Here is a 23497-nt window from a genome sequence, read left to right on the forward strand (position 1 = left end):
TATGAAAACAGAAGACAGGACCATGTGGCATGCAGATAAAGGCAATCCTGACATCTGAAAACATTTTAACAAACTTTGGCTCACAATCAACATGCTACACTCATCAAAGTTCAACAGATAAATTTGAAAAAATATCTACAAACGACAGCTTACTTCCTAAAAAATGCATTTTTACTTTGGTTGTTGTTAAAAAGGTCCATTACAAAAAAGACCAACTTAAAAATAACTTCAGCTTTCAAGCTTTCACATACTTCATCAGTAATACATGAAGCTCACTGTCCTAAATCACCTTTACGAAAACAAAATCGCCACTTATTCTAAAGACAACCACAAAGCATTCTACAGCTATGTCAAGAATCTCAATGGCAACACTCAGATCTGCTCTGAGTTACAGCACAATGGCACTAAATATACAGAACCAACTGATATTGCCAACATCCTGGCAGATAGATTCACTGCTAACTTTACTCCTCTCTCATCCCCTAAAGGGCCCGTCTCTATACCGGAAGAATGCAAAGTAACTGTAATCACGGCTACACAGGTAAAAAACACACTCTCCAAAGCCAAGAACACAACATCCATGGGACCTGACAACATCCCAGGCTGCGTTCTACATGAACTACAGAACGAATTGGCACCCCACCTAAGTACCATGTTCAATCATAGCCTCACCTCAGGCTTTGTGCCCACTGAATGGTGCGCAGCAACGGTTATCCCACTCCACAAAGGGGGAGCCACTACGGACCCCGGGAACTACCGCCCCATTAGCCTGACGAGCCTGGCCTGCAAAGCTATGGAGCGTATCATCATGGAACTTATAAACAATGACAATGGTAATCTCCAAACTCTGGACCCTACCCAGTTTGGGTTTGTAAAAGGCAGATCATGTCTCCTAAACCTGATAGACTTCTTTGAAGCGGTCACCAAAGCTGTAGAGGGTAAGGTGGTGCACACAGCCTATCTAGATCTCACCAAGGCTTTCAACACCATCCCCCACTCTGGAATTATAGACAAACTCACTAAACTAGGTATAAATCCCTATGTCACAAGATGGCAACTGGCTCACTGACCGAACCCACACTGTGAAAGTAACAGACTCTAAATCCAACTTCAGACTAGTGACAAGTGGAGTACCACAGGGTTCAGTCCTAGGTCCTCTCCTGTTTGGTATCTACTTCTCTGAAGTACAGGCTAACACAGAAGGTCTTTGGCTAACAAAGTTCACAGATGACTGCAAACTGGGAGCCATAATCAAATCTCCTAATGATGTGGATATCCTACAAAAGGGCCTCACTGAGACAGATGCCTGGTGTCAAAGCCATGGCCTCAAGCTCAATGCCAAAAAGTGCATTGTCATCCCTTTTGGTAAAAACAAGTACCCATGAACTACCACATAGGCAGTAGTCTACTTAACACCGAAAGTGTGATAAGAGACCTTGGGACACAGGTGGACAGTAGTCTCCCTTTGATAATCACATCGCCACAGTAGTCAGGAAATCCTTCTACGTGGCACACCTCATCACAAAAGGTTTCTCATCCAGGAAAAAAGAGGTCATTGTTCCCCTCTACTCATCACTCATTAGACCCATTATAGAGTACAACGCCCCTTTTGGTATGTACCTCACAAGACATCTACAACAACTGGAAAGGCCACAGAAATACCTCACAAAGAGGATTACTGGCCTCAAACAGATGCCCTACACAGACCGTCTCAAAAGACTCCAGCTTTACTCTGTCGCATATCGCCTACTCAGAGACTATCTCTGCCTAACATACAAAGTTATGTCAAACCCAGAGCTGTTGGACATGCTCCACGTAAAGAAATCCCAATCCCTCCGAGCTACACACTCTAGGGACCTAAACCTTGTCACCACAATAAACAGAACATGCTGGAGGGATAGATTCCTGTCTCAGAGACTTCCCATACTCTAGAACAAACTACTTATCTATATCAAACAAAGCTCCTCATTAGCACTCTTCAAGAAAAATCTTGATGATTGGATGGGAAATGGGATCACTTCTGTGGCTCTGCTTGACAGGGGCACAGGAAAATAATTTTATTGGGTGGCAAAAGCCAGGGTACCGTTTGGCTAGGCTTATATAGGCCCTAGGGCCAATAGCCTAGTACCTACCTATGAACCTACATGTATGCATACATTAACTCTAATGCCATTATAATACTGATATAATAAAAACAATCTAATTTAGGCTAAATGGATAATACGCTCTTAGTTTAACCTAAGCAGGCACAATATTCTAAAGCATCACTCTGGTTACCCACTTTTTATGTTACTAAGTATTATTTATTAAAAAAAAACCCTGAAAATAGTAGTAGTGATTACGATCTTTTTCCAATTAAGTGTTTTGCCAAAACATTCACTGTCACACTTTTTTTTATTTTTATTTTTTATTTATTTGTTGCTATGTTAAGTCCACTGATCGCAAGTATCCCTTTTCAGAAATTCTCAGTCTAGGACTCTAAACCTGTTCTGTAATATCAACGAAACAGTTTGGAGGGATGGGTATATTTCACAGAGAATACTGCTGTGGAATGGAACACACTCCCTATCCACATAAAACAAAGTTCATCCCTGTCCATTTTCAAATGCAACTTAACTCTATGAATGGGAAACAGAAAATTTGCCCCAATATAGAACCCACCTAGTCAAAATAGGGGAAGGCACCTCAAGAAGTCGACCCATAATGACTGGTGTACCGCAGGGATCGGTCTTGAGGCCCTCTGTTGTTTAGAATATACTTTTTCTGAGGTGCAGGTCAAAACCAGTGGGCTATGGTTGACCAAGTCTGCAGATGACTGCTACCTGGGCACTGTCATCAATTCCCCTAATGATGTGGACACCCTCCAATAGGGTCTCACCCAAACAATGACTGGTGCTGGAAACATGGCCTCAAACTGAATGCCAAAAAATGCATCATCATCCCCTTTGGAGAGAGTGACATCCCCACAAATTATCACATTAATAACAAGGTCCTAAGCATTCAATCAGTAGTGAGAGACTTGGGCACCCTGGTTGACAGCAAACTGACTTTTGACCACTATACTGCCTCCGTTGTATGGAAAGCTTTCTACATGGCCCACCTCATTAGTAACGGTATCTCAACCAGGGACAAGGTGGTCATAACATTCATGTATTCTTCTCTTATAAGCCCCACTACTGAGTACAATGCCCCTTTCGGCATGTACCTCACAAAGCACAGCTGGAGAGACCACAGAGGTTCCACACCAGGAGAATCCAAGGTTTCAAACATCTACCCTACACAGATAGACTAAAGACCCTGTCTCTCTATTCAGTCTCCTACAGACTCCTCAGAGGTGACATCTGTCTGGCATACAAAGCAATCTCAGACCCCACCTTGATGGAACTGCTGCATATCCACAAGTTAATCTCCACTCGAGTAATCCGCAAGCACAACCTCTATTTGGTCAGTGACATCAATAGGACTTGTTAGCAGGACAGATTTGTTTCCCAGATTGTCCCCCTTCTCTGGAATAGACTCCCGCTCCACATCAAGCAGAGTACCTCATTAACGCTTTTTAAGCTCAACCTGGTTTACTGGATGAGGAACAAAAATACATTCTGGGATTCCACCTGTGTCCCTGCTGGACAGGGGCACGGGGTGCTTACTTGGAACATGGGCTAAATTGTTGGCTAGGCTTTATAACAGCCTCAGGGCCAATAGTATAATAACTTCCTATGATCCTTTGATCCTATGATAAGACTGCCCCCTGTATTACTAATGGACATAGGCAGCTCCTAAATGCTTTATCCATGCATGGATCCTCTCAAATTATCTATGGTATGACCCAAGTTATTCTCATTAGGGGTAATACATAGTTATCGACCACAGAATGGGTGAGGTCAATCTATAACTAAATGGGTTAGGTTATTTCAAGCACAAAAAGGGAGACTGGCTAGGCTTAAAATGTCTCACAAGGACAGCTAGCCTAGTACTCATCTATTAACCTATGAACCCAGGAGAATTGTCTAGTTAAGTGACGTGCTCAGAGTCACACAGCAAGTAAATGGAGAGAGAATAAATCAAAATCATGTACCCTAGACAGAGGAAGCAGTTCATTAACATCTCAGAGACGTAACCCTCTATGCTAAATGCCAGACAATTAATTTGAAACTCCAATGTTTTACTATCAAATTTCCTAACAATATTTCAAACATAAAAGACCTAGCAATTACCACAGCTTAATGTAAACCACCATAATGATGTTACAATCAGTATGCACTCAGTCTCCTACACTGGAACATAGCAGAGAACCCACCTAAAGAATAAGGGGCTCTTTTGACTTGACCACAATCAAAGAACATATATGGGGACCACTGTCGATCAATTGACCTTCTGCTATTATATAAATATATGAGACTAGAAATGGTAAGTGTAGCTATAGCAGTTTCAGCAGAGGTATGCTGGTGAGATTCAAGAGCCCAAGGAGCACAGTCGCTTCTGGGTGTAGTTATTTTTGGTGTTAACAAGTACAGCTTTATACCTAGGTGCTTGCACTAAATTTTTCATTTTGGTCTTGCTTTACTATAATGCCTTGGAAAATTAACACCAAGTTTGAAACATTACTAAAATTTATATACAGGAGGGGACAGATGAGTCTAATTTGCTGAAATTTGTTAAGCAATCATTTTCAAGTACTGAATTTAATTTAAAAAGGCATACAGTATCACTAATTAAGCCCAACATTATTTATTTGTTTTATTTTATATTTGATTACTGGGTTGGTCTGACTGGGCAATCAGGTGCCAGTTTTCAGCAGATACCCGGGGAGAAAACCTCCACATATATGATAAAAATACAAAAGTCGGAGATGAGTACAGATTAATAGAGCAAACAGTATATCACAGCACAGTATGATAAGTTAATGAAGTGTACAATAAGTGTACAATATATAATAAATAAGGTTAATTTATAATTAAATAAGGTTAATCTCGCAATATTTACAGAAAAAGTAACTGGAGAATGTAAAATGGTGAAATGTGTACTCTAGGCTGTCAGGCTGCTTATAAGAATGTAAAAAATGGACTTCTCTAGTCTTTATCCTTTTGTTCTGATGTCACATCTGACACAAAGATTCTTTGAAGGTAATAGCTTAACTGTCCACTCCGAGTAAACACCATACTCTGTTTAACCCTGCTTAACTATGGGTACCCTACAGTGGCAAAACGTGGGAGTTTACTCATACAAATGAAGCCAGCTGATGGGTGTATACCCAGGCATCAATATAACTTAAAGGGAAATATGTCAAACACTATACCACCTTTAGAAGAATCACACCTAACCAATATACTCTAGACTGCAAGACAAACATTGACCTTCTTCCATCCTATCTGAGCAGTGATGATGTTTCTTCATAAGCTTCATCTGCAGTTTCACACCTGCCCACTCCAAGTAACCTGTCAGTTCTGGCAATCAAGATGCCTGGGATTTATCACTTATACTGAAATTTCGTCTCACAAAACCACTCATCTAGTCCAACAACATTGAGGTCTTGCTTACTAGATTTGATTTCAAAGTCATGCCATATCTTATGGATTACAGCAACAGAATTTATGTTTTTGCATCACAAATATCAGTGCAGTTCTGTTGCTTCACATTTATTCAGTCAAGTCACTTCTTCATTTAACTGGTTCAAATTCTGTCCCACCCTTCAGTTCTCTAACCCTGCTTAGGCTTCCTGGGAGATCTGATATGCAGGGCACCTTTAAGAAATTGTTTGAGCTCAAACCTAGAGGCCAGAGGAGGAGTTAAGGGCAAACAATGCATGGATCGTGCTATCCCAAATAAAACCAAGACTCACGCCTCCAAAAACAGGAGACCAGTCTGGTGGACCCCAGCCAAAAATAAACTATACAACAGAAGGAGGAAGCTACTACATGACAGAGTAAAATCCCAAAAAGGGAAGGCATCTCTGATCAATATTAGCAAGAAACTTCGATCCCTCATAAAATCATCAAAGGCCAGTTTCGAAAGAAAAATTGCCCTAGACACTAAAGATAATCACAAGTCCTTCTTTAGTTATGTCAGAAACATGGGCGGAAGCTCCCAGATATGCTCTGAATTGTTGCATAACGGTACAAAATATACCGAACCTTCAGACATAGCCAACATCCTGGCAGACAGATTCAGCGCAAACTTCCCCCCCCCCCTTCCCCCCCAAAGCAGCAAATGCCTATCCCAACTGAATGTAACCTCCCTGACATCACAGATGCACAGGTGAAAGCTGCCCTCTCCAAAGCAAAAAACACAGCATCTATGGGACCGGACGGTGTCCCAGGCTGTGTCTTACATGAGCTCCAAGAAGAACTGAACCCTCACATTAAGTCACTGTTCAAACTTAGCCTTACTACAGGATATGTACCCAAAGAATGGCATACAGCTACAGTGGTCCCACTCCACAAAGGTGGTGCCACAACAGACCCCAGAAACTATCACCCCATAAGCCTGACTAGTCTGGTCTGTAAAGCTATGGAGCATATTATCATGGAACTCATAAACAAAGACATTGGGAGCCTCCAGACACTGGACCCTACCCAATTCGGCTTTGTTAAGGGCAGATCTTGCCTCTTAAACCTAGTTGATTTCTTTGAAACAGTTACCAAAGCCATAGATGAGGGCAAGGTAGTCCACACAGCCTACCTGGACCTCGCAAAAGCCTTCGACACAATACCCCACTCAGGCATCATAAATAAGCTTACCAGCTTAAATATCAACCCCTGTATCACAAGATGGGTTGCAAACTGGCTCAGAGATAGAACCAACATGGTCAGAATCGCAGGTGCCATGTCCGAATCAAAACCAGTTACAAGTGGCATCCCACAGGGCTCAGTTCTGGGACCTCTCTTGTTCGGTATATACTTCTCTGAGGTTCAGGCTAACACGGGGGATTATGGCTGACAAAGTTCGCAGATGACTGCAAACTGGGGCCATAATCGAATCTCCAGCTGACACAAGCATCCTCCAAAAGGGTCTCACAGAGATGGATGCTTGGTGCCAGAGCCACGGCCTCAAGCTGAATGCTAAAAAGTGCATAGTCATCCCCTTTGGGAAAAACAAGGTGCCCACAAATTACCACATAGGTGGTAATCCATTAAGTACGGAAGAAGTAATTAGAGATTTGGGGACCAACGTAGATAGTAATCTCTCCTTTGATAATCACATTGCCAAAGTGGTTAGAAAGACCTTCTATATAGCCCACCTTATCATGAAAGGGTTCGCATCTAGATCAAGAGAGGTCATTGTGCCCCTCTACTGCCACCATCAGGCTCATAATTGAATACAATGCCCCTTTTGGGATGTACCTTACCCGACACCTGCAGCAACTGGAGAGACCCCAAAAGTACCTCACCAAGAGGATCATGGGCTACAAACAGATGTCCTATGCAGCTCGACTAAAGAAACTCCAGCTCTACTCAGTTGCTTACCGCCTACTCAGAGGTGATCTATGCCTGACGTACAAAGCCATGTCAAACCCAGAATTAATGGACATGCTCCACCTCAAAAAATCCAAGTCCCTTAGAGCTACACGCTCCAGGAATCTAAACCTCAGCACAAAAATAAATAGGACATGCTGGAGGGACAGATTCATTTCCCAGAGGCTCCCCTCACTCTGGAATACAATCCCAATTCATGTTAGACATAGCCCCTCGCTGACCCTCTTCAAGCGAAATCTGGACGTGTGGATGTGAAATCGCAAATTCACCCCTGGGATCTCTTCTGTGTCCCTGCTAGTCAGAGGCACAGTAAACTAATCTTAAAAGGGTACCTTCTGTGACCTACTTTACAGAGGCACAGTAGGCTAATCTAATAGGGAGGCGGAAGCCAAATACACTCTGGCTAGGCTTATAAATGCCCTAGGGCAGATAGCCTAGTATCTACCTATGAACCTATGAACAAGCAGAAATTGATGACAGGTGGGCTTTAACTGAAGAATATGCCAACCCAGCATGGAGAAGATCACACAAATAAGACAGAGAACCATAGGAATCTGTACAGTAAATGGATCCTGGCAATGAGAAAGCACCACACAGAAAATCTCTTCCATTTTGACAAATATGATTTCCTGGTGGTGGGTTTCCTGGTCTCCTGCAGGACAAAAAGCACATTCTCAGAAAAGAGATGCCTACAAGGGATCAAAACCTTATCACCCACAGAGTCAGCTGAAGAGAGGACAAGTGAGGATGGATAAGAGACCCATTGTCTTGTGTTAGAAGGTCCACCTAGTGAGGTAACTTGTGGTGATCGGCCCTGGCCAAATGAAAAAGAAATGGGGAAACAATGCTCTCTTGGCCAAAAGGGATTTACCAGCAAGATTTTCCAGGAATCTTGCCTGATTTTGTGCAGGACTCTTGGAAGCAAAGAAAGGGCAGAGAAGGTGTACAGAAACATCCCCTTCCAAGAAAAAGATAGGGCACCCACCTTCCAAGCCAAAGGACTTGGGATTCTGGAACAGAAGAGAGGGTGTTGTCTGTTCAGAAAGGTTGCAAAAAGATCTACCTGGCTGTGAAACATCCACTCATGAGCATGTGTGCTGGACCTGCTCAAAGAGTTACTTAATACTGGACAGCTAGATCCCAGACCTGAAGAGCAAGCCTGCAAAGAAGGTAAGACCGTGTCTCCCCTTGCTTGCTGACATACCACATCACTGTGGTATTGCCTGTGAAAACTTTGAGGTATCTGTGAAGAAACAGGGTATGAAAGGCCTGAAGGGCTAGAAGGACACTTCTCATCTCCTTGATGTTGGTGTTGTCTGACCTCTGATGAAGAGGCCAGAGGCCCTGGACCTTGAGAGAACCAAAAGAAGTTCCCCACTTCCTGTCTGCCACATCCAAAAAGAGCTCTTGAATCGGGACTGGAGACTGGAAAGGAAACCCCGTGTTGAGAGAAAGATGATGAACCCACCACTGAAGCTTGAGCCTGACACAGGGAAAGAAGGGAACTAGGAAGTCCGGGGGTGACTGTATTGAAGTCACACTGACTTGAGGTACGACTGAAGTTTTCTCATATGGACCCTGGCAAGAGGCAGCATAGGAATGATGAAAGCCATAAGCCAAAGGAAGAAGAGACTGGATAAAAAGCAATTACGGACACAGCCTTGGGAGGAAGGCTGGGATGCCAGCATGGAAATGGTCGGTTTCCTACAACCAAGAAAAACATGAACCTAAGAAGGAACCAAGAATTATTTTTTTGAAAGTTTATAGTGAACCCCAGACTTTGCAGCACGGAAACAGTAAACTGGAGGTCCTGAAGTACAACCTCAGGTACAAGGTCTACATGAGCAGATCATCCAAATAAGGAAAGATATGAACCCCTCTCATCCTACAAAAGGCAATGACGGGAGCAAGGCATTTGGTGAATTTACCTGTGGCAGTAAAGAGGCCACAAGGCAATCCAAAGGACTTAAAATGCAAGGAAGAAATGGAGAAATGCAAAAGTTTCCTGAAAAGGGGATAAACAGGGATGTGTGGGTAAGCATTCATGAGATCTAGAGATACTAGAAATACTTGGGGACAAAGAAGACAGAACAAAGTTTTCAGGGACAATGTCTGAAAAGAGGGAACTTTTAGAAAGGTGTTGAGCTGGGAAAGGTCCATAATTGGTCTCTAGGTGCCCTCCTTCCTGGGAACCAGAAACATTCTACAATAAAAACCCTTCCCTTCCTGGGCAGGAGGAGCAACCTGAATGGTGCCCTGGGCCAAAACAGCAATGAAGCATCTCTGGAAAGACAGGAAACTGTTGCTGTTCCCAAGGAGGTTAAGGTTTTCCAGAAAGGGAGGATGAGATTTCCACACCATGAAATATCCCTGGCAGATGATGGACAGAATCCAAGAGTCTTGTGTGATCCTTAACCAATTTGAAAGGAGCAATGAAAGATGAAGGGACAAGGGAACCTGGCCAAGGGAAAAAGAAAGCAAACTGTCAAATGGAACCAAGAAACAGGGATCTGAGTAGATTTAAAAGGAGGTATATGTCTAGAACCCATTTTACCTTTGCATGGATAGCAAGACTGTCTGTGAACAAAAACAGAATTAGAAGGGTAATTCCTCTGAAACTTAAGAGATAGACAAACAAAAATATGTTTCAACTCCTGCAAGGCCTTGCCCTTTTCCTGGATGGATTTAAAAAGGTAAGCAGCAGCGCAGCCAAAAAGATTTTTATTACCAAGAGAATTATCCAATAATTTGGCCTTAATGTCATCAGCTAAAGCCTGAAGACAAAGACAAAAGTAACGTCTAAGAAGAGAAACAAATGCAGCAGCCCTAGAAGAATCATCAGCTGCATCATAACTACACTTAACAGAGTGGCAAGCCAATTGAGAGGCAGAACCCAAAAAGGAAGGGCCAAAATATTCCATTCAGACTCAGGAAGGTCAGAAATGACTTGAGAAACCTGAGAAAGAAGGGGTAAAATATAGCTAGTCATATGGGTCTGGTAATTAATAGCTCTAAAAGTAAGGTAGCAGCAGTATAAACCTTTTTACCCAGCAGTTTCATGGCCCTACTATTATTTTCTGAAGAAAGCAACTTATTAGAAAGCAACAGCTTGGAGGGTTTGTCAGAGGAGACAGACACCACAGAAAGATCAGAGAAGGACATTTATTCAGAAATTTACAGTCATCAGGCACCTTGTAAAATTTGTCCGGTTTCTTAGGAGCTGGAGGCTGAGAATCAGGGGCTACAGAAGCTGCTGAACAGGTATCCAAGAGGGCAGCCAGAACATGGGGAACAGCATAAGTTTTGGAAGACTCCATCTGAAAGAGTTCATAATACCTCTTCTGGATACCACAAACTTGAAAGCAATCCCACTTGAAGAAATCCATCATATGTGAAATAGTGTCCCCAGACAAGAGTTCTTCTAAAGGAGAATCTGGACTGATAGAATACTCTTCCTCAGACCAATAGTCCAAAGGGAAAGGAATCGGAGAAGAGTATGCTAAGTACTCTTGCCTAGAATTCAGATCCTCAACAGAAGACTCTACTCCCTAGGTCTCTTAAGAACAGTAGAAGACCAGGGAGTGGCAAGCACAGAGACCCCTTGACGAGCTTTTAAAGCCATTAAAGCATTAAACAACCCTTGAGTAAAATCCTGCTATTCACACTGGGGATCTCTAACTGCAGGGGGGAATATGCTTGCTTTGTTTTTTTTTTTTGTTTCTTTTTTTTTGCAGGACTTCTGCACAAAAACCCTAGGAGGTTTAGATCCTTGCTAACACTCTACAAGTACAGCAGGATTCTCCTCTCATACTAAAATCTGTGGAATCCCTCTCATTCCCTCAGATATAATTAGCCAAGGCTCCCCTTCAACATCTGAAGCATACATGTGAAAAGCCTCCAAGGACATACGAGAAGTTGGATCCATGCCAGCATTAGACAGTGTCATGGCAGAGAAATCTGAAGCAACTACTAGACAATCCTCTTGGCTTTCACCAGCCTTAACAGAGATGTCCAGGATAGCCAGCTGTATCAGACATGAGTTTTTTGGTCTTTTTCTTGGTCGGAGGTGGACTCTCAGGATAGGAAGACTCTGCCGTAGCACCTTGTGCCAACAACTTTAGACGTTGGTTTTCCAGGTAAACAGACAAAGAGGAGGGGCATCTATGTAGGGCCTTGGGAACAAATGCTTGTTAGACAAAACACTGTCTATAATCGTGAGAAGCACCCAAAACAGAAGAGACGCTGACTGTGACAATCTGTATGGAGAATCTGCCTCCCACACTTTCATTTTCCCTTTTCTGATGACATGTAAACCAACAACATTAAAAAAAGAGAAGATAAGGAAGAACCCTAACTGGGAAATGAACTGAAAACAGCTTGGTAACCAGCACATAAGAAGGGCACTCAGACTGATGTAAAATAATGGCAGACATGCTTAGTTTTCTGTTTCTTCTTTTACGGGACTTCCGTATGAATGACCTTAGGAGGGTCAAACCCTTGCTGACACTCTACCAGTGTAGTAGGAATCTCCTTCCAAACTACAATCTGCAGAATCTCTCTCAGTTCCTCAGAAATAATCATCTGAGGTTCTCGTTCAATGTCTGGAGCAAACATCTGAAAAGCCTCCAGGGCCGTGACAGAAGTCGGATTCATGCCAGCTTCCAACAGGGTCACAGCAGAGGAATCTGAAGTAACAACTGGATAAGCCTCCAGGTTTACACCAACCTTGACAGAGATGTCCAGGTGGGAGGCTGGACAGCAGCCAAATCAGACCTGAGTATTTTGGCCTGTTTCTTGGCCAGCAACTGACCTTCAGGATGAGAGGACTTTACCACAGCACCTTGTGCCAACAACTTTAAACACTGATCTTCCAAATAAATAGAAAAGGAAGAGAGATGGTTACATAGAGTCTGTGGGACTAACACTTGGCAGATAGAACACTGCATATGGTCATGAGAAGCACCCAGACAGAAGAGACACATTTTATGATGACCTTTATGGAAATCTGCTTCCCACACTGACATTTTCTCTTTCTGGATGACATGAAACCAACAGCACAAAAACAAGAGAGAAGATAAGAAAGAACCCCAAAGAGGCACTTATCTGAAAATGGCTTGGTAACCTGCACAGAAGAAGAAAGTTCAGACTGACATTCAATGACAGAGTTCAGACTGCTGGCAAAGTTGTTCTGAGGTGTGCGCATCTGTATATCACCTTTATGGCCTACGCCTTGCGCAGGAAGCATAGAAGTGACGTACAACACCTGCAAACACTAAAATCTTTGGTGTACTGGCTGGACATTGGGCAATCCTTGCTAGGAGATCCCTTACTAGTTCCAACAGCAGTAAGAGCAACAGGTCTTAAAAAAATAATCTACAATCGCATTTAGATATGTTACCAATACATGTAACTCCATACGAATTGCACAAGGAATCATTACTGGGCACATTGCAGGTGCTGCGAACAGCACTCCTGGCTGACATCAAAAACTGAAACAATACTAATTTCATAAACTTTAATTATACTTTGACTTAGGAATGGGGTCCATTCCTGTCATGGTATTAGAAACCTAAAAGATCTGTAGAAATTAAAAAAAGAGGAGATCCCTTATTTAAGGAATTCTGCAACAGTGATATGGAAGGGCATTACATACCAAATTTGAAACAAGGACCACAAAAACTGAATCCCTAAATATTTCAAATCTGTAGCTGAAATACACTAAAAACAAATCCTGGAAAACAAAAAACTACAAACAATGAACATAATATTACCAAACAGACCAAAATATTTAAAAAAAAGTCAGCTAGGCATTTTTACACCCCTGTGCCTTCCATACTGGAGGAAAAGTCCCTTCACTGACTCTTATACTTCAATGTACTAAAACTGTGGTTACACAGTCATGGGAAAAGGGAAAAACACCCCCAAAGAACTAACCTCATTGTTGCAGCATTTACTCATTCATTTTCTAATACGCATTTCACCCTGCTTATGGTCTCAGAGGAGCTAAAGGATATTGTGCATGTGCAAAGTCAAGCAATATATGCATTCAATTACCATGCCACAATAATCTTGCTTTTTAAAGAAGATGCACTTTACAGTTAGTGCAGCAATATTATTGACTACACTGTTGTATAACCAAACACCATATTCCTGAACAAACAATACATTTACAATTCAGCAGAAGAAAGGCATTTCAAAAGAGAAATTACAAGGATTTCAAAGTAACAAAGTTAAAAATCCCCTAGCTAACCACGTCTACTAAAGGCATTAAAGCTTTTAGTTCAACACAGACAAGAGTACAATACCTGAAATGGTAAAAAGCAGTGCAGGATGCCAGGAGTATAATAAAAAGACAAAACAAGCCATACCTCCACATCTACAGGACTACTCAAAACACAGTGGGTTGTCAAATACATGTACAGTATCATCTAGATAGGTCCTTAAAATGATCAAATAAATTCATCTCTAAGTACAGCCATCTCTCTAACCCAGTACATGCACTGCACTTAGCAGCAGCAGAATGTGCTCTGGAAGGTGTAGCAAACCCATTCCAGCTGGGGTGGTCTTTACATATAGTAACAGAAATAACTGTCTTCTAAGTCTGCATATTCTGGTGACCACCCATTGTGTTAACAATGGAATATTTATGCAAAACAGTTAAACATCTGTTCTGTATTATGTGTGAAAATCTTTACATAACCATATGAAGCATATGTATTTAAAGTGAAAAGCATTCCACATCTAATGTGTACCACTGACATTTTACACCAGATGTGGTTAAAATGCATGGAAAACAGGAAGACCTAATTCTACATTTCCAGTCTATGTATGTCAAAACCATATTTAATTGTGAATATGATTTAGCAGCCATTCCCCCTCCCACAAGAGGACAAAATAAGCCATACTTGAAATAATGAACACAAAAATGTATTTCTAAATATTGTAAATCTATACCTGAAATACACGAAAAACAAATAATGCAAATCACAAACCCATCTCAAAGTTCATAAAGTAATAAATGTATTTAAAATATTGTGCTGAGGTTACTTCCATTGCTTAAACAACTAATTGTGTTAACCATAGTTGATGAATGTACTTACTGAAACTTCCTTGATACTTTTTCTTTTCCAACTTTTTCTTCGGCAGAAGCCTTGGTCAGCAATATAATGTGATTTTTGAAATGACAAATAGATTTCAACCCTAAAAAAAGTTGCATTCTCAGTATACATACATCCAAATTTGTAGGAGGACATGCCTAAATAAAAATAAATAAATTAAATTATTATTTTCTGTTTGTGTGTGCAGTCTTTACAGTCAATGTACATCTGCTTACTTACTAAATTATGTTCACCTGGTTAGTCCTACACAGCACAGTCCATTTTCAGAGGCATCCCAAAAAATGAAACAAAAATTAACTTTTTTAACATAGCATAATGATGCAATGCCTTATCAGGAAACATCTAAAAATATTAACAAGCTAAGGCTAAAACCACAAGTCACAACACAATTGTAAAAATACTACTTTGAAATTTACAGTGAGAAAAAAATCTGTCATACGCTTGCAATACTGATGTACTGATTTAAACATGAAACTTTATACATTACAGATAAGTGCAATAACCATTTAGCATGAATTAGGATTAATGCACTTACAGATGTAGCTATAAGAGTAATGCTATAAGAAAATGCTAGAGAGGGCAGCACAAGGTCAGATTATGGTACTACTACATATAAAAGAGTTACAGGGGCATAAAAGAGTGAGAATAGGGCAAACAGTAGTGCATAACAATACAGGCACAGCAAAAACAAAAAGCATTTTAAGTAGAAGATAGTGTGGGCAAAAAAGTTAGTGTTAGATATTGATGAAAAAGCTGAGATTTCTATTTGAATATGTATAAGCATGCATTTGTCTCTTTTTAACAGATTTATATATGGATGAATATATATATATATATATATATATATATATATATATATATATATATATATATATATATATATATATATATACATACACACACACACACACACACACACACGGGTCTATTACACTTAAACAAAATCCCACAACACCGACTTTTAGAACACCGAGCCCACAACACCAATACTACAAAAAACCGACACTTCACACACCCGATACACACCATCCCAACACTAAAAAATCCTGACAAACCTCACTACAATGTGCAAACAACAACACACACAAACAACATATTAAAGAAAAAAACACAACATTCCAAATAAAACTACCTACTTCTCATCATTCACACCTCACCTACCATCTAAACCGATCTAAACTCTTACCATTAAAGCATAACATAAACTACAAATAAAAAAAACAACATACAAACCTTTACATTTCACTTTTTGCAGGTGGGCTGTGCCCTCCTCCCCAAACCCCCTGCTACTTATAGATACCAACTCCGAGATCGCACTGCGATGTCCACAAAAGCAAATTTCCTGTTCCATTCAACCTGGACTGTTAAGCATTCAGAAGTCGGCATTCTGCAGTTTCGCTCATGTGAAACGTCGAGCTTTTTGGTTCGGTGTTTTAAATGTCGGTCTACTGACATTTTGGTAATCTCAAGTAGACCCATATATATATATATATATATATATATATATATATATATATATATACACACACACACACACACACATGCATATGTATAATATATATATATATATATATATATATATATATATATATATATATATAAATAATCTCCATACTCAATTACAAATCAGTCTGACACAAGACACTTGCGCAATACTATACAAGCTTGAATGTGCAACTGAATGTACAGTACAAATTACCAAGGAACATGATATAAGTTTTATGCTGACATGACCAAGGATTGTTTTCAAAACTGCTTTAGTACATGCAAAAGTACAATGGGCATGAAATAAATGTTTTATCTACTTGCAAACTAGTGAAGAAACAGCTGAAACATCATAATTTCATATGCCTAGTAACAGAAGAATGTGTTAAAAACGTTTGGACACATCTTTGTTGCTATGGGCTGGCATAAATAGCCATCTTTCATTTTTTTAAATTTTGTAAATATATGTAAATGGATCACAGGTTAGACTGCACTTATGCTCGAATTATATGAGTCAGCTGCATATTTGCACTGCATTATCGATTTTATTTGAGATTATGCTATCTTGTCTCCTGTACAACAGCTTATTTTAAGAAACATTAAACTACAATATATCAATTAAAAGTATTAAGTGCGCTTCAGAGTCTCATTCCTGCTGAAGTACACTGATTTCCATCAATCTGTACATTAGTCCATAGGTAATTTAATACTACAACTAAATGGTGTAGGTTTTCTCATGCTTTGATTTTGCAGCAATGTTGAGATTAAGCATGCATAAATTATTAAGTGATGTTACACTTGAGGCAAACAAGCAAGCATGGTGTTCAGGTGGGCTTTCACAGAAATTTTAAAGGTGGTAGTATTACCACTAATACATGCTGATTGGTATAACATTCCATTCATTAGACAGGAAACTGAGTAATTTGGTCTCCAATTTTGATGTTGCTTTATGAGTTTGTAAAAGACGTTTGTTGGGGAATCTCCGAGTTCTGCTGATGGTTTACAACTGAAGTGGCGAACTGAGGGCTGGACAATGGTTGCCAACAGCAGTTTGTAGGTGAAGAGGAGGAGATTATATTTTAATTTGTTATCAAATGGCATGCACTTCAATCTGCTTAGAGGACGGGTATGGGTTTCTCTTTCTGGCAAGGAGTCAAATAAGAATATATGCTATCATTCAACTTTACATCCCAATAGTGCAGAGATTTAGATCCTGCATATGTCACCAAAGATGATGGTTTGGTGACAAGCTTCGGTTTTCTGGATAGATTGACGAATGGAGAGCACTGTGGGTCTGCAGCATTGCTCTTTCCTAGGTGAAACATAAGGAAAACAGACGCACTTGATGTAATTCCTGATGGTGATTGGAAGCAGATGCAGTAAACTGACTAGCTGGGGCAGATACAGAGTATACAAACTGCCTTATATTACACAGCCTGTTGGAAGGGCAATAAAATGTGGTAATGTCTCCTTCCTGTGCATAATAAATGCAGCTAATATCTAGCCCTCTAACCGTACAGTAATGACTCCCCACCCTTCAGGAAGCTAACTCATGCACCAGCCACTGGCATTTACAGATGGTTATAAGACATTAACAGAAGAGACACTAATAATGACATATTTGTTTGATATCAATGTGGAAATAGCAAAGACGTCTACAGGTGTAAAGTACAGAAATGATTAGCAATGACCAGAGTTCATGTGCAGCATCACAGTTCAAGGACTGCAGGAAAGGCCTTAAAAATAAATAAATAAAACAAGGCTTTCTTTAGTTATGTTAGGAACCTGGGTGGGAATTCCCAGATATGCTCAGAATTAGTCCAAAATGACAAAAAATACACTGATCCCACAGACATTGCCAACATCCTAGCTGACAGGTTCAGTGCAAACTTCTCCCCCCCTCCCCACCAAAAGGGCAAATATCTATCCCAGCAGAGTGCTGCCCCCCCGACATCTCAGATGCTCAGGTGGGAGCCGCCTCCAAAGCAAAAACACAGCATCAGACGGTGTCCCAGGCTCATGAACTCCAAGAAGAGCTAAACCCAAACATAAAACTACTGTTCAATCTCAGCCTTACTACAGGATATGTACCCAAAGAGTGGCGACAGCAACAGTGGTCCCTCTCCACAAAGGTGGTGCCTCAACGGACCCTGGAAACTATCGCCCATAAGCCTGACTAGCTTGGTCTGCAAAGCTATGGAAAGGATCATCATGGACCTCATAAATAAAGATATTGGGGACCTACAGACACTGGATCCTACCCAGTTCGCTTTGTTAAGGGCAGATCCTGCCTTAAACCTGGTTGACTTCTTTGAAACAGTCACCAAGGCCATTGAGGAAGGTGGTCCACACAGCCTATCTGGACCTACTTACGCAATAATACCCCACTCAGGCATTATAGATAAGCTCACCAGCTTAAATATAAACCCCTATGTCACTAGATGGGTTGCAAACTGGCTCAAGGACAGAACCCACATGGTTAGAATTGCTGGAGCCATGTCAGACTCCAAACCAGTTACAAGTGGCATCCCACAAGGCTCAGTCCTGGGACCTCTCTTGTTTGGTATATATTTCTCTGAGGTACAGGCCAACACGGAAGGGCTGTGGCTGACCAAGTTCGCACAGCCGACACAAGCATCCTCCAAAAGGGCCTCATAGAAACAGACAACTGGTGCCAGAGCCATGGCCTCAAGCTAAACGCCAAAAGTGTATAGTCATCCCTTTGGCAAAACAAATTGCCACATAGGTGGTAATCCATTAAGTACAGAAGAAGTCATTAGGGACCTGGGGACCCAAGTTGATAGCAATCTCTCATTTGACAACCACGTGGCCAAAGTGGTTAGAAAAACATTTTATATAGCCCACCTAATCATGAAGGGATTCACATCTAGATTAGGAGGTCATCCTCATCCCTCATCAGGCCCATAATCGAGTACAATGCCTTTGGGATGTACCTTACCAAACACCTGCAGCAACTGGAAAGACCCCAAAAGTACCTCACCAAGAGGATCAAAGGGCTCAAACAGATGCCATATGCTGCCCGGTTAAAGAAACTCCAGCTCTACTCAGTGGCATACCGCCTGCTCAGAGGTGACCTGTGCCTGACGATAAGGCCATGTCCAACCCGGAATTAAGGGACATGCTGCACCTCAAAAATCCAAATCCCATGAGACTTGAACCTCAGCACTGAAATAAATAGGACGTGCTGGAGGGACAGATTCATAACCCAGAGGCTCCCTTCACTATGGAATAAAATCCCAGTCCAGGTTAGGCAGAGTCCCTCATTGACTCTCTTCAAGAGGAATCTTGATGAGTGGATGGGAGATCATAGGTTTACCCCAGGTATCACTTCTGTGTCACTGTTAGACAGAGGCACAGTATAAAAGGGCATAGTAAAATTAATTTAAAATGGGTGTATAAATGCCCTAGGGCAGATAGCCTAGTATGAACCTATGAACCTATGAACTATGACATCATACTGGGCTGCTGCAGTCTACTCTATACTTTCAAAGCAGACTTCTTCCACTATATGTAAGGCTGTGGGAGCTAAGACACAGACAAACTTAAACAGCAGGAAGGGAGGTCCTATTCATAACAAGGATGGGTACAAAGATATATGAGAGGTGAAGGAGTTCTGTCACCATCAGCAAGATGAAATGCACAAGGCAGTTAGAGATGCAGGAAAAATGCATGCAAAAAAACTTTAGTTGCCCTGCATAGACTTGCTTCCAATTTGCTACAGGCATTACAGAAATAAAATGGCATTACACCTCTACTTAAGGTCTTAAAATCTGTAACACCACTTAGTTTATGAAAAAGGTATTAAAATGCCGACATGCATGAAAACAAACAAAGAAAACATATCCTGAGTACAGTTGCAAAATTAGACTTACACATATGGGATGGGCTGTGGTGTAGCAGTTAGCACTGTTGCCATATAGCAACAGGTACTCCAGTTCAAATCTAGGATGGGATGCCTTCTGTGCTGAGTCTGTATGTCCTCCCTGAGGTAACATAGATTTCTTCTGGGTGCTCTGGTTTTCTCCCACATTCCAAAGACATGCTGTAGGTGGAATGGACACTCTAAATTGGCCGTAGGTGAGAGTGTGTGTGTGCGAGTGAGTGTTGCGAATGAACTACCATGACAGGGCTAGCTACCCGGCAGTGTAAACCTTGGCTCAAGATGATTATCACTGAGGAACTAGCCCCCCGACACCATGTGCAAAATGGGAAAAGGGGTTGAGGATGGATGGATGGACATATGTGATGGCCTAAACAACTACAGTTAAAATGGTGAATAATACCAAAACTAAGAGTCATAGAATGCTACAGGAATTCATAATTCTTTAAATGGTTATTCTACTGAATTACTACTGCATTACATGTATTCTAACAGGATTGGCAACATCAAAACATTGATCCCATATAATCAAAAAAAAAATAATGAAAATAAAATAACATACAAAAATATAAAACTCACATTTTTGCAAAAGAGACAAGCCCTCTGCACCCAACACCCCCTGCTAATTATACATATGAACTCAAAGATCGCACAACAGCGGGGAAAGGGCAAATACCCATTCCAAGCTGTTCTGCAATCTCCCGCAAAGTAGCGCCGACAGAAATTATCAAATGAGCATCTGTTCACTTCTGCCACCAGGAAAAACATTCAGTATTTTGAATGTCTGTTAATATAGAATGTACCCATTCTAAAATACTTTAATATAATGTTTTTTATGTGCTAATATTAGCACATTGTACAAAATGGACTACCCCCATGTTCCCTGAAAATGAGTTATCCTCTGTCATACTATTCAAATTAACAAAAGTATACTAGAAAGTGAAAAATGCAGCTTTCACATGGTTTCCACAACTTCCATATGAGTGTTCAATGATCAGGTGATATGGCCTTGTTCTTGATTTCATTTTATTCCATTTCCCCAACTGCATCTGCTGGTCAGGTAATCATACTGATAGATTAGAATTTTTGTGACTACTCTGTTCACTCTTGTAATGTGTTTGTTTACTCTTCCCCCACAGCAACCTGCAACCTTGGAGTTAGTATATTTAAATATGGGGAGTGTAAAGGTATTTGGAGATGAGCTAGTCACCCTGCAGAATTATTATGTTGCTGTTGCGTAGGATGTTGGTTTGTGTACAGGTGTTTTTGATTGTGATCAATCACTTAACCACTCGGGTCTGAGGTAAATTATTCACAGAGGAAGCCTATCAAACTCAGGAAATGTTTTTTGTCCACTGCTAATGAAGCAGACCACCCTCTTTTGACTGATGAACCAGCTTGAGTTACAAACTCATGCTAAACAGAACAGTTAGGTGGCAGGGGAAACAGAAAAGTCCAAGACCATCTCTCTCTGCACAGGGGAATGCATCTGTGCACATCCAGTGGTCACCTAGATGGTATGGCACACTAGTCACCCACAAAGTGCAGTAATATTACCCCTCTACATCTGCCCACATTTGGGGAACACATGAACTGGGGAACTATGATGTGCTCCAGCTAATGCTAATGCTAATGCAGCATCAAAATGTTTAAAAAATACATATGCAGCACAGAAAGAATGTTCAAAATGTTTGCTTATATGATAGTAAAGGCACTCCCCCATTTTATAACTAATGCCACCCATATGTGAAGCAATGGGGACACACTGTGATTTACACCGTAGTTACACATGCACAGCCTTAGTTGTGCCAATGCACGTGCTTGTGTGTGTGAGAGCGACACCACAGAGTGGAAGTAATTAGTGCAGCCCACAAATGATGCTGTTCTCAAGACAGCACTAAACATTCTTCAGATATACACAAAATTCAGGAACACAGTCTCACTGACATTTCTCAAATATTTCAATATGTAAGTCACATCTACCTGTCATTATTTCTATATTCTCCCTGAATGGTGTTTGCACTTGGCAACATTTGCAGCACTGCAGGCCTATACCTCAAGCAGGCCAGTACACACGGCATGGTGATACACAATCAGCAATGGTTTGCTAAAGCAGCATGGGAGACAGTTGCACTACCCTGTTAAAAATGTATTTTAATAACCTGAGCACTGCTTCTGATGTTTACAAACATGTCTGTACATACAAAATTAGGTCCACATTCAGTGTATGCATGCTTAATATGACAAATGCCCAAAACTCTGTACTTGTATCCATGTGTAATTCATGTGCCATCCACGTTTCACTTTGTTGCCAAAAACTGTATTTAATAAAGAATGACTTGAAGTTCTCAGCAAAGTTGGTGATGTGCAAGTAGGTACAGTGGCATATAGAGATGACAGCAGCTATGATCCTTGCTCATTCACAGCATTGTGAGCCATGTGCATGGTAAGGTTGGAAACAGATGTGATAATGGCAGCATCAGAAGCAAGTTTGGATTTTAAATCTTTATCTAACAACTCCTCCAGTGTCTTTATCTTGATGAACACATAGTATCCAAAATGTAGTTGAGTGCTCTGACAGAACATGTGGGGGGCATGTACACTCCCTTTCCATAGCATTTCAAATCCCTGAACTCCTGATCCAGGGAATGAACCACAAATTCTGTGCAGTAAGTTTGTTTGTAAGAGCTACTGCCATTAGCAATGACTGGATTCTGGGTCCAACTGTTCCAAATCCTTATGAAATCGGAGACTCCTGCCCAGTCTCTTAGGGATGTGGGGACCACAATATCTGGCTCCTTCAGCTTCCATGACAACAGGATAGATAATTTTGCCAACAAGGGACCTACATAGAAGGTCCCGAGGGGATATAATGCTTCTTGCGCAACATTTTCAGAAGCTGAAGGCACGGTACTGTATAAACTTCATATCCTTCTGCCAAATTTGGAGCATAATTAATGTGTTCCACGTACTACAAAATAAACTTGACAGCCCGGTTACTTGTTAGGTCAAATGTACGTAGCACATGCTTGTGTCCCTATGAACTTATTCTTTCTCCAATAAAAACTAGTAATTTTTGAACAATCACGTTTTCACTTTTCCAGACTTGTACAGGTATGTTATTACACTCACTCAATTAACTGGCTAAATGAACAGCCATACTATCATCTCCCCCCAGGCAAACCATCACCCATCTTTGTGTTATGAATACTTGGTACTATCTGTAATCCTAACAATTCCTTTAAAACTGAATAATCAGCAGCCACTGGTTGCCTAATATTTCCATATCATATACAGAAACAAGGACAACAACTAATCATTTAGCAATACGAAAGAAATACTACTTCCAAAGGTTAAACTATTGGGTTATTAACAGCTATTACCCCAAGCTGAATCTTGCCATACAGGTTTAAATAATGGCAGTGCTGATGCCAGCAGGATGCTATGGTAAACTCCAAGAAGAGTGAGTGGTACAAAAACTGACATTATCCATCCACTGCACAGAACGCAGGTGAGGCTTC

General features: G+C 41.0%; 1 protein-coding gene across 1 annotated transcript in view; it reads right to left on the minus strand.

The window, feature by feature from the left end:
* Nucleotides 1-23497, minus strand: part of HPS3 (HPS3 biogenesis of lysosomal organelles complex 2 subunit 1) — a 603825-nt gene that overhangs the window by 514413 nt on the left and 65915 nt on the right. The window contains exon 7 of the mRNA XM_044070618.1: nucleotides 14573-14727. Within this exon, the coding sequence (XP_043926553.1) occupies nucleotides 14573-14727 (155 nt within the window). The remainder of the gene's footprint in view (nucleotides 1-14572; nucleotides 14728-23497) is intronic.

The sequence above is a fragment of the Protopterus annectens genome, chromosome 4.part1, assembly GCF_019279795.1.
Source record: "Protopterus annectens isolate FY-2018-M chromosome 4.part1, PAN1.0, whole genome shotgun sequence".
Lineage (NCBI taxonomy): Eukaryota > Metazoa > Chordata > Ceratodontiformes > Protopteridae > Protopterus > Protopterus annectens.